The sequence below is a fragment of the Zonotrichia albicollis genome, chromosome 7 (assembly GCF_047830755.1).
Source record: "Zonotrichia albicollis isolate bZonAlb1 chromosome 7, bZonAlb1.hap1, whole genome shotgun sequence".
NCBI classification, from domain to species: domain Eukaryota; kingdom Metazoa; phylum Chordata; class Aves; order Passeriformes; family Passerellidae; genus Zonotrichia; species Zonotrichia albicollis.
The window spans coordinates 43,061,034-43,073,846 of NC_133825.1; the positions used below are offsets into that span (position 1 = coordinate 43,061,034).

At 40.6% G+C, this 12,813-nt stretch overlaps 1 protein-coding gene across 4 annotated transcripts in view; it reads left to right on the forward strand.

Annotated features, from left to right (window-relative positions):
• Positions 1-12,813, forward strand: part of TRUB1 (TruB pseudouridine synthase family member 1) — a 33,197-nt gene that overhangs the window by 13,455 nt on the left and 6,929 nt on the right. For 2 of the 4 annotated variants that reach the window (XM_074545280.1, XM_026799697.2), the window contains exons 4-7: positions 5,886-5,967; positions 10,197-10,269; positions 11,450-11,595; positions 12,662-12,718. In XM_074545280.1, the coding sequence (XP_074401381.1) occupies positions 5,886-5,967; positions 10,197-10,269; positions 11,450-11,595; positions 12,662-12,718 (358 nt within the window). The remainder of the gene's footprint in view (positions 1-5,885; positions 5,968-10,196; positions 10,270-11,449; positions 11,596-12,661; positions 12,719-12,813) is intronic. The other 2 variants (XM_074545281.1, XM_005481569.4) reach the window with 1 other exon arrangement.

The window sequence follows — 12,813 nt, forward strand, 5'->3', positions numbered from 1 at the left end:
TATAAAGTCTTACCCTTCTGGGTGGACTGTCTTCTGTTTCTGGATAGAGAATTATGTATTTCCTTAAAACTCTGTTTCCCAGGTAGAATTTGGAGGTCATCTTTCTTTATTTTGTTTTATCTGTGATATGGGCACTAGAATGGTGGAACAGATACTAAAGCTGAGGATGACATTTAAGAGCCAACCTGAGACATTTTGATGAGTGAGGGAGGTTTCCACAGAGAGCAGTTGTCAGAAAGGTTTGCATAAAGAAACTCTGGTTTCAGACAGCCACCTTTGCACATCAACCCGCATCCCCTCTTGGATGTGTGAGCCTGCTGTGTGTTTGTAGATGATGTGTGGCCTGGTCTATCTCAGGTAATGCAGTGTTCCTGTGACTGTTGGCACTGTTCTCTCACCTGCCCCCTTTCCTGCACTCCCTCTGACTCCTAAATTTAAATTTGATACAGTTTTTAGCTAACACCTTAAAGCTTCTCTGAGCTACAGGCAAAATATCTTCAGTTGGGTTCCTGTTAGAGGGGGTTCTGGTCCTTCCTTCCTTCTCATGAAAAGTCTAGTCATCCCATAATGCTTGAGCTCTTTAAAATAAGCTGACATAAGAGATCAGAAAATCCTGTTAGTCCACAAAGTAAAGATCAGATAGTTCTTCAGCAGTGACAGTGCAATTACAGCATCCAGCACTAAATGCAATTTAGTGCAGGCTTAGCACAAAGTCAGCTTTTTCTTTTAGGAGAAAAAAAGGAATGGTAGAGAAGTTGTAAATGTTTATGTATATCAAAAGGTCATGCTTGGTGTTTGATAATTTTGAATTTGCTCTATTGTAAAACATGAAACTCCTCCCTCATCCTGCAGTCTTTATTTTGCCCTCTATGCAACCTGCTTTAAGAGATTAGGGCTCTGTGCTCTTAATATATTGGAATCTGCTTAGTGAGAGTGCTTTGTTTTGGAAAATAATTGAAACTATGGCAACCCTTGGGGTTTTTTCCAGCTTATTTGTCTACCTCATGCACTTCTCCCTTTTGGTGGATGATTAGCATACTGGAAACCACTGGTAGCTGTTAATGTTATACAAACAGCAAAATAAGTTCTGTAAATATTAAATCCAGAATTGTTTATTTGTGCTTTAGAAATCATTGAACACAAACTGAATGTCATTACAAAACTGAGAGTTTAAGGCCTCTTCACTATCTCAGTGGCCTAAGTCTACAAATCTGTAAGTGCAGAGCAAATGGTTTTGGCCCAGGAGCACTAATTCTGATCAGTGCTTGCCTGCTGTGTGCTCCCCCTGATTTCCATCGGGTTCTCTTGAGCTCTTGTTTTATGTTTGTTTATGTTCAAACTTGTTAACCACACGCAGACATCAGTTTACATAAATTAAATTTCTGTTTCTCTTGAATATGACTTCTCTTTCCCAGCTTTCAGTCTCTTGCACAGGGGATTGTAGCCTTAATTTATTTATTTTTCTTTTACACTTCTGTGTTCAGTTGCTGCTGTGATTAGAAAATGGGTCATCCTTGGATGAACTCTTATGAACTGCCTCTTTCAGGGAGCTTGCTTGCCTGGGAAATTCTTGTAGTGGGAGCCATCTTAAAATCTTCCTGACAGCTACTGGTGACCTTGTTTTGTAATTACTTGTGGTTCTGTCTAGCTCTTCTAAAGTGTTGCTTCTCCATGTATGAAAAAGCTTTTAAAACACATTATAATTTAGATTTCCAGTGTCTGGCTTCTTTCCAAATAAAACCTTGATGTCTCAACAGTTAAAACTGAGAAGCTCTGTTGCATGGTCTGTCTGGCATTTGCACTGATAAGTGGGGCAGACATGCCTGGCAGCCAGCCCAGGGGCTTCAGCCTCCTGGAGCCCCCCTGGGTGGGGTTGTGCAGCTGAAAGCTCTGCTGCCTGTGCAGCCCCTGAAATGGGAGGGGATTCTTCCTCCTCCTCCTCCTCTTCCCCTTTTCCAGTCAAATATGCATGCTGATAAAGTCTTGCCTTTATTCTCTCTCTTTTTATGGATATTCTTTCTCTTTCTGTGCTAGTCTAAGCACTTCTCTGAAACTGGGTATGAAAATAAAAAAGCCAAATTATAGCTACTCTCTTACTAAAAATATTATGGTAAACATATGGTTTGTTATTTGTGAGAATGTTGACTGTGCCCTGTGGTTGTGACACTAAAACAAAATTCCTCTTCCCAAGACCTATGAGATTTATTAGAGGTTTGTAATTTGTTTCTTATAGATTCCTGAAATCCTATTTTTTCATCCAGTGCTGGCTTTTTATGGTGTATTTCTTTCTGGTCCTGGGTATGGTGCACATGCACGACCACCCAAGCCTTTCAGTGTGTCTGGTCTTGCTGGGGTTGCATGCAGCACATCCCCCAGTCTGTGTGACAGAGTTTGTGCACTTTCATTGACACAGTGCAGTGCATTGTCACTGTAAAGCATCTTCTTAAGGCTTTCTTCTCACTGCTGTGAATGGTGGAATATAAGCCCTTGCTTATACTCAAGGGCTTCTGGTCACTTTGCTGCCTTTTGTTTCACTTGCCATAATGGTTTTCTTTTTCCCAATAAAGTGGTTTTCTGATTGGCTGAGGCACAGCCATTCCCTGCTGCAGGATGGTTTGGAAAGGTCTGTTTGTCCTCAGGGTGCTGTTGTGCAGTTGTGAGGCTCTGCTTTGGGACCAGCCCAGCTTTCTGTGCTGGAATTACTGCTGCAGCACTTGGAAGGCGTGACTGGGAACGCTGGATCTCAGCTTTTAATGTGCTGCAATTGCGTGTTGTGCAATCCATAGGGAAGTTGAGATGCTGCTTTCAATCTTTAAATGATTTGGGTCCTGGTCTCTTGAGTTGAGTAGAGGGCAAGGATGTGGGGGCTGTGGGCTGGCAGGATGCTCTCTGAGGAGCTGCACTATAGGGGGGCTTTCTGTCACAGTCTGCACTTGCCAGGCTTTGCCTCTGCCTGCAACACCTACTACCTTGCTTTTTTTGTTTTGGGTTGAGTGGGTTGCCGGCAGAGTGTTGTGAGCAGTTTCTGTCTGTGTTCCTGCAGTGATTTGTAATTTGAGAGTACAGTGAGAATGCCCCTAGATGTATTTCATAAAACTGAAAGAAATAAATGATTGCCAACACAGGTGAGAAAAGGTCACTGAACACTTATTAAATGACTCAGAATCCATTGGTGCTTCTGAGGGCAGCGTGAGTGAGAGTGTAAAGAGTGTTAATGCTGATTTTTGACACAAATAATTCTGGACTCTTGTATTATCTCCTACAACCTTCAGGTTTTGCACCCTATCAAAGGGGAGGAAGTAAACCTTATCCAGTGGCAAGTAAGAATTATGATATATAATTGTAGGTAGCCAAGGGCACTCCAGAGACTGATCATAAACCAACTTTAATTCTTAATTTCCTACCCTGTTACAGCCTCCTTCGTGGATTATTGCATTTCTGGCTTGAGTATTTTGTGACTCTTTAAAGGCTCCTGTAAGGAATGGGGATTTGTGACTAACATTTAAGGACATTCTTTTTACAAACTGTAAACCCTTTTGCTCTTTTTGCAGAAATTAAAAGGGAAATATTGAGATTTGGATTGTATTGTTCATGCCATTCATGTTTACATATTAACAGATGAGACATTATCTCTCTGTTGCTGGCAGATCAAATACAACATGTTATTGTAACAGATAGCCTAAAGCAAGATAACCAAAACCAGAATTCAAGGAAAAGAAATAATTTAAACTGAAGCAGTATGAGTATTTTGATTTGGAAACATCGGAAGACAGAGTGAGAGTTTGTAAATTTTCAGATTTAGAATTTTACTGAACTGCTAAGATCATTCATCATGCTTAGGATGATGATGATCTGCTCACGTGTTTTTATTAACCTCTAGGTTAGGTGCTGAATAGTGTATTTCTGGCAGTGCAATTAAATGTTCAGACCAGATCATTAAATGTCTCAGGAAGCAGTCAATTTTATGGTCCTAACAGCTAATATAGTTGTAAAAGATAATATACCTTAAAGTTTATTTAAATATTTGTTGTGGAGCAGCATTCATCCATTTTTTCTTTCATTTCTTTTTTCATGCATTCCAGAAGTGTGTTAACTTGAAGAATTTTTTCATGCATTCCAGAAGTGTGTTAACTTGAAGAACTTTATTTTAAAATAGCTAATTTTGCAGAGTTATCAGACATCTGCAATATTTAGAGAAAACATAGCCCCAGTGTGGTGTTGTGGTTGAACATGGCAGACAGCTAAAGCACCACACAGCTGTTTGCTCACTCCTTGGAGTGGGATGGGGGCAGAATCAGAAAAAAGGTGAAACTCATAGGTTGTGATAAAGGCAGTTTAATAAATGTAATGGAAACATCTGTGTTATCAACACTGTTTTCAGCATAAATCCAAAGCATAGTCTCATACCAGCTACCATGAAGAAAATTCTCTGTATTCCCAGCCTAACCCAGCACATGAAGTAAGGAAAGAATACAGTTATTTTGATGTTAAAGTCTGCACTCTGCTGCCTTTTGTCTGACTATTTCTGCTGCTTCCATTTTGCAGCAGTTGCTTGAAGGAATACATTGAAGTGGCAGGTTGTCACATGGAACAAAATCAAGGCATGTCTTACTAGTCCAGTGGTGTGGGTGTGATTTATGTGCCTACACTGCTATTACTTGAGCTTGTTTGTACTTTGCAAGTACATGAAGCAGGATGCATTGCTTCTCACAGTAAAATGTTAGTGCTTATGTCTGTTTGGATGTGTTCCAGTAGAGTTTGGTCAGCCAGCTTCTAAAAGAGACATCCTCACATTTGTATTAGTTCAGCTGGGAGTAATTTCACTAGAGCCTTACTGGGAAATAGAGGAACATTTCAATTTTTCTCTCCCAGGCTTTATTTGAAGGCTTCTGGACTTACCATAGGGAAGTTGAGGTGACTGGAATGGGATAGGCAATGGGTCAAACCACTGATGTAATACTGATGGTATCCCTAAACTTGACTCAGACTCATGTTGCAGAGTGAGCCTTGGTGTGCTGGCAGCCTTGTGACAAGTCATGGAGCAGCTGGGCAGGGGAAGCCCCTGTCAGCTTCAGCAGGTTGTGCTGTGTGCTCAGAGCATGGCAGTTGTTAGGGTGGAAATGTGGGAAAGGAGGGCATCAGGTGAGATGTAAGGACAAGAGCTGCTGTCCTGGGATCAGGCTGGTTCCTTCTTGCAAACTACAGACATATACACTTAAGAATTTTTTAGAGAAGAACCCTGAAAAACCCTGAAACAAATAGTCAGAGAACTCACAATGAACAGAAATGTTACTCAGTGACCTTGAACTCCTTGTGCTGGTCACAAGGTCCGTACCAGATCCCAGGAGTTCAAAACTGCAGCTTCAGGCTGCTGCAAATCCCTGCATTTCATGGCAGAGCCACTGTAATGCTTTGTCTTGGCAGTGGGTGTTTTGCTTTCACAACTGAAGGTCTTTGTGTCTTTTTTTTTTTTTTTTTTAGTGTGCAAAGGAACAAAAATTGTCTGTGAAAGGTACTCCTCTGTGCCTTGCTTCAGCCATGACACGACACCCCACAGAGACTTTGATGTTACTAACCTATTATTTTCTTTATGGTTTTGATGCATTTATAGTAAAAATTAGATTCCATGTTGCTTCTTCCTTGGGTTTCTAAAACTGAAATCACAGGCACATCTAATACAGGATTTACTTTTTTGTTTGATTCCGTGTTTTTTCATCTTGACTTCTGCTTACCCAGAGTTGCTGGATTTACCACTTAGGCAATATTCTTCCTGTTCTGATTTGAAGCAATTGTTAGTTGCAATCTTTATCTTTAAAAAATAAGAAAAAAATGCTATGAAACAACCTTGAAGACTTGGCTCAGTAATCTGTTTTATTCCTTCCCAGAAGTACACTGCCATTGGAATGCTGGGCAAGGCTACTGATACATTAGATGCTACAGGAAAAGTAACTGAAGAAAAACCTTATGGTAAGCATAAATGTATCTGTACGCTCAATGCAATTTGAAGGCATAAGTGGTTTCTGTCATAGGAAAGCGGAAGAGATGTTTGGGACTCTGAATTAAGTTTAAATGTGAAATTAAACTAAGATTATTTCATCTTCAACTTCAGTGCTCATATAATTCAAACCAGCTTCATGCAATTATGTCCAACGCAAGTGTTCATTTCTGCTGGAAAAAAACAAACCAGGCATTAGATTAGGAGGGAGGAAATAGAATTGGGCAGGACTGTGTCATTTTCAATCTTTGACAGGCTGACAAATGACGTGCTGTGTCCAGTAACATTTTCCTCTCTCACAGTGTAGTCCCAGGAGTCCTCTTTTAGTAAAACCCTTTAAGGCCAGTGGAGGAATAAAGTATTTGGATCTTCCCTCTAGGACACCACCTATAGACTGCTGAACATTTAATGAGGATGGCATAAACTACATTCTGCATATGGCTTTCTTCCAGATCTTAGTCTTGCTTACATCTTTAATAAATGAAATTTTCTGACTGACAGAGCACGGGGCAAGGGTATAAAGCTTCAGAACTCATCTTGACTGTGGCTTTGCTGGGCATCTTAGAAACAGTGTAGTAACACAGTAAATGGATTTGTTATTAGTTCTTTCACAACCCTGTGGAAAAAAAATTAAAAAATAATAGGTAACCAGTTACTTAGCAACTCTACATGTCTGACATTCTGGTAATAGGTACATGAAGTAAATAATCTTTTTTAATGGTGTGATGAAAAGCCTGGATTTCATTTCTCACTTCCCATCTCCTTTCTTTTGCAGTTTTCCTTTCCTCATGAGGCAGGCAAGCATAGTTTCTTGTCCACATTCTAAGTAGTGTTAATTACTAGGCAGTGTTATTCAGAGATGTTGGATCATTTATTTATGCTTCAGGATCAAGCTCTAAGTCTCTAAGCTTCTGGAGGCCTGAGCATCCACATGGTGTTAGAGTTGCCAATACCTCATGGTGCTTGAATGAAGTGATGATTCACTTTCTTGGTATTTATCTGAATAAAAATCCATTTTTTGAAACACTAATTTTGCTTTTTTCATTCTGTGCTGTTTACTGCAGACAGAATTTAGAGTGTTGTTTTTGTGTGTGTTTCTCTCCCTGGCAGCTCCTGTTACAGCAGTTCCCACCTCTGTTGTGGTGTGTGCTTTCTGTGCACCACCTTTCTGTTAGGCTGTGTGCTTGGGGAGCTGATTTGGCTCGAAAACATCCCCTTTTTTGGGTTGCTTGTCATTTTAAACTGAGATCAGCTGGATGATCCAGTTCATCACATGGTCTGATGAAGAGCAGCATTGGCATTGCTGGGGCAGTGCTGTTTGGGGTGCAGTTTCCTTTTGCCTAAAGTGATGGCTGAAGGAAATGCTCATGACATTGGTCTCAGTTGCTTTCCATGTTGGTGCAAATCAGTCAGATAGGATTTCTTCAGAAAGAGAAGAGCATGGATACTCCTTTATTACTCTCCATGGTACCTACATGTATTTTGTATTCCTTGTCTTTTCCAGTGTCTTCTCCAAAACAATTTGGTTTTCTGCAGGATACTCTCTTTGGCCCACCATCCCTAATTTCTAACCCTGATAGGTACTCCAAGAAAAGGCAAACCAGATGTTTGAGTTCAATTTCAGTCTTCTTTGGACACCTACAAGGATCCTTGGAGAAGCAGAGCAAGGGAATAAATCCTGCAGTGCCAGCATCATCCAGGATGGGGCCTTAGTGCAGAGAAAGGACACTAAACCAGTTTGCAAAATGTACAAAACTCTTCTTGAGTGACTTCATTGGAACATAAGAGGAAAGTGCCTGCAGAAAGTTGCCAGCTATATTAACTGTAAGAAAGTGTTACATTTTAGTGCTCAAAGTGTCCCTAGACAGCAGCTTAGGAAGCAAACTGTACAGTCAGTCACAATGTCAGGATGTGCTGAAGAGAGCTCCTTGCTTTAAACCCCTTCTGAACTTCTCATAGCTTTTTGTTTCTTACCAGACAACAAGTTTGCATTTCCCCATGAAATGAGGTTATGGTTTCATACTGCTGCCAGATGCTGACTTTGGAAGCAAGTAGCATTTAGTATTCCTCTGATGCTTTTTTGAGCACATGAATGTTGGTAGCCCTTCTTTAATATTTGTAACTGTGTACAGGGATGTACGTTCTGAAGGCCACTTCCTCCCAGCTGCCTACAGGCTATATCCAGACATGGAGAGCAAAATTAATGAGGCTTTTCTCAGGTCTCTGATGATTATACTGAAATATATGTTTAATAGAGGCACCTGAATCATTTTGATAGTGTAGTTCTTCCAGGATTCTGCTTGTCTGTTTTCAGATCATTTGTGCTGGGTCAGACTGAATTGAGGTCATTTGCTAAACTTCTCGTATGCTGTCACAGATAATTCTTGTGTTCTCCTTTGGAGTAGTTTGATAACAAGCACAGGGCAAAATCACCCTTCAGTGAAGGCTTTTTGAGGTTGTGGCACAAATGGCACCTTTGGGTTTGATAATTGTATTTTCCTTCCTTTGTAGCAGGAAAATCAGTCAACAGTCACCAGTACTCAAAAGCACACCAGATCTTAGCAAATGCATCTGTAAATATTTACTTTGATAACACACAACACAGCTCTTGTTTGTTAATGGCTTAATGCATCATTCTTCACATGGGGATTTTTTTTTCTCCTGAGACAGAGCTTGCCTGTATCATGAGTGACTTCCTCAGAGGCCACATGTAACCTCTCAGTCAAGGGAATATGAGATCAGAGCCAGAGCTGAACTCAGGTGGCTCATTTAATGCCCTGGCCACAAATGCAGTTCATGGGGTGAAGATTGGAAGGAGAACTCCAAGGGGCACTTGTGCTTACTTCTTAAATACTGAATTTTAACCTGAAGCTGCCTGGGGTTCACAAGAAGGCTGACAACATCCCTGTCATGGGGCCAAGTCATGCTGACTCTCTACCATGTAGTTTTGTTGTGATACATTGTTAAATAGAAACAAGATTGAAATAACAATGTAAAAAAAAAATATTCAGAAGATTCAGAGTTACTGTACAATTGATTTTGTTGTTCCTAGCCCGTATTCTGATGTAAATGGGTCTGTCTCAGCATCTCAGAGTTTTGTGCCTTGTGCTTTGCAACCTTGCTGTTAATAACACATCTTGGGACAGCTGCTTGGGCCACTGAGGCTGCAGGGTGTGCTTTATAGGAGTGAGGAGCCACAGGATCATCTCCCAGAGCTGCTGTGAAATAAATCTCATCATTTTTACTTACAGCATGAAGTACATCTGGCTTTTAATGTTTGCAAGTTTCAAAATACAACAAAGGCTTGAAAAATAAATTTCGTTGGTTTATGTTCCAGAATGCTGTTGACTTAGCAGTGATGACACTAATTAAATATTACTTAAGAGAAACAGGACCAGTCAAACCCTAGACAGTAGAAATGCACTGAAGTGCATTGTGATTGCAGATCTTATGTTTGCACTCTAAAAAAATTAGGGATGGATGTAATTTCTGTTGAATAGATCTTCAGAAGACCAGTGCAATCAGCTACTTAGGTTATAGCCTTCCAATAAAAGTGGGACAGATGTCTATGTGTACTTTTAAAAGAAAGTACATTGCCTAAACCAGCTGTCTTTCTTTTACAGAATTTTCTTAGTAAAATTGCCTTACTTAATATATAACTATACCCCAGAGTACATTTGCAGGTTAGTTGTTTGACAGGGAAATTTTGATGTGTTGTTTCAGATAAAGTCTTTTTCTGCACCAGTAGTTTTGTTCTCTAATTCTCTCTCTGTTGTATTTTGCCCTGCAGTTAGGTTCTCTTAGAGAGAAGTTCCCAGGGTTAGATGAGCATTTTATTCTTTTCGGTGCTTTTTTAAAAAATAAGAATATTCCAAACATTGTAGCTTTTATATAGTTTCCAAGAAAGATGAGTTTGCAGCCTTAAGAGAGGAGAATTACAAAAGAAAACATTAAGGAGGATTTGTGCCCTTCTGAAAGTATCCAGATTGTCCTGATCACCTTGGACAGTTTGTTCCACTCCTTTTGTGATAATTCACATTCCTGCCTTCAATCTGGTTTTTATCTCTTTTCTTTGGTGTTTTTCACCCCGGCTAAATTCTGAAGAGAGAGAACTCTTTGTGTCTGCTTGCAGAATGTGATTGGTGCCATTAGTGCCATGTGAATAATCAGTACTAACATACTGACTGTTTTCTTTCCACAGACCAGGTAACAAAAGGAGATCTTGAAAATGTTCTGCAAAAGTTCACAGGGGACATCATGCAAGTTCCCCCACTGTAAGTTCATGATATTCACTCACTCTTGACACTTGTGTTCAGCTGTCAGGGCTTGCCAACAGAAGTCAGCTCTTTCAGAAGTATTAAGACACATTTTGACAAAAGGATAGAGGCCAGGCAATCAGGAGTTTAACATGTGCAAGTGCAGGTCATGCCCATTTGAAGATCCAGCACAAATGGTGACCTGGAGTCTGTGGGTGTTTTGGGCAAATGTAAAGTAGCCAGTCTTAAACAGCTTTGCAGGGCTTGTCTTCTGTCTTCCAATCTCACTGCCATCTCCGTGGAAATGCCTTAAATGACTTTGAATTAGTTTTTTTGAAAACTTAGAGTACAATTGAGTGATTAATGACTGAGCTTCTGTAGCTTAGAAAATTTCATCTGGTCAGGTGAGCCATAGTAGCTGGCAGTGTGCATGACTTAGCTTGTGACAGATGGCTTTTCTGGTGGTTTCAGCCAGCCTGCTTTCCTTTGCATTTGCCATGTGTCACTTACTGTGCTTCCAGTGTGAGCCCTGTAAGGTCAGTAATGCCCCACGTGTTCTGCTTCATGTGACCTGTTTCAAATTGCCCTCTCACATTGTGAGCAAGATCCTTTTAGATTTTTCTGTGCTCATCTTTCTGTCATGACCAAAGTTGGAGCTTTGGATAAAGGACCATGTAATCAGTGAAATCAGTTTCTGTGGTCTGTAGTGGTTCCCTAAACATTCTAGAATATGGCACTTGCTGTTCAGGGAAGATCCTGGTGTGGGACAAGGAAAAGGGCAATGTAGAATGACAGGAGTTGCCTGAGTGGCTCCCAGTGCTCACACTGAAAACAGAGGATGCCCTGCTGACTGCTGAGACACAGGATGCTAGAGGCAGCTGCAAGTCTTGTAACCCTTATAGAAACCCTTTTATTTCATAAACTGCAAAGTGAGTGATAAAATGCTTTTAAAACTGTACAGCAAGAGAGAAATACAAGGCCATCTCTTGTTTTCTGGTTTATGTAGCTGCTGGTAAGTGGGATGATTCTGTGTCCAAGGTATTTCAGCAGCACTTGCTGAGTTTTTGTGGGTTTTTGTGAGTACTTGGAGAGTTGTAAAATGTGTGCTACCCTAGTACAATATTACCAGAATCTGGAGAATGGGAAGCCTGTTCTGTTACAACCATATGACACACATTTTCATGGTCTGTCTGATCAGCTATTCTGCTTTGAAGAAGGATGGAGAAAGGCTTTCAACTCTGATGAAGAGAGGGGAGGCAGTGGAAGCAAAGCCTGCTCGGCCAGTGAGAGTGTACAGCCTTTCTCTGCAGCAGTTCCAGCCACCACTGTTCACGCTGGGTAAAGGTCAAAGATTATTACATAGAGCAATGCTCCCAGCTTGTTAATGTTTATTTACACTCAGAATGGGACTAACAGAGTGAAATGGGTTTCATTTCACTCAGCTACTTATTTTGGTGTGAGCCCATGTGCAGAGACTTTCACTTTGTATTAAAAGCCCTGTATTTTGGTTTTAAGTTAAGCTGATTATATCTAATCTCTCAGTGAGGCAAAATTCTGAGAGACTGGTCAGGGGATTATTTGCATCTGTCCATGATTTTGCAACCTCCAGCTCATTCCTCTCTCAGGTCTGCTTACTGCACTTTGCCATTCCTACACACAGATTCCCAGACCTGCTGGCATCTCTCTCAGGACCAGTTTCAGTTGAGGAGGCAGGATCTTATCCTTCCTTCTGTCATTCATCAAGAAACTGGGGTAGTACATTAAGAAGCATATTAATAAATAAACCAGAAAATACTCTTGTAAATGTTTAATGCTGCTGTAAGGTCAAGATGATGCCTTGAATTGATCTGTCTGCCCAGTTGATCCCCATTCCTGTGATGGACCAGATGTTTTCTGGTGAGCAGGTATGAGTGACAGAACTCAGTGCTGTGTGACTTCAGCCCTTTATGGCTGGGTGACAAGGAGCTGATCACTGGCAGAGGGGGAAGGGGAGGGCTGAGAGAGCAGGGAAAGCTAAAGGTGAATTTTAAAATTTTAATGGAGCTGCCTGTCTGCAGTACTGACAGTCAGTTTAGGCTATACTAGAAATAACTTGCTTTCATCATTAGAAATATGGAATCAACCTGAAATGCTTAAAATGAATAGGACTGAAACATTTCTTAACATACCATAGCAGGTTCTTAAATTCTGGTGAGTTAGTATAGTTGCCATTTTATTTGCTTTCCCTCCTGTCTAGCTTAGCTATTTCACCCTCACATATGTTCCAGGATGAATAATTGATGTTGCATCCTATAAATATTTTATCACTGGGTTGTTTGCTTAGCACATTTTTACATTTATGTGGGGGCATGGCTTCTATGTAGATTTCACATGGCACTGGCAATTTACCATGTCACTTTTAACATTCCAGATGTTGAATGTGGTGGTGGCTTTTATGTCAGGAGCCTGGTCAATGACATTGGCAAAGGTAGGCATGAAAAAACTGCATGACAATGTAAAGAACAAGTGTGTGTTTATGGAAAAAATTTGTCATTCTGTATATCTCAAGTAACTAGACCTGTG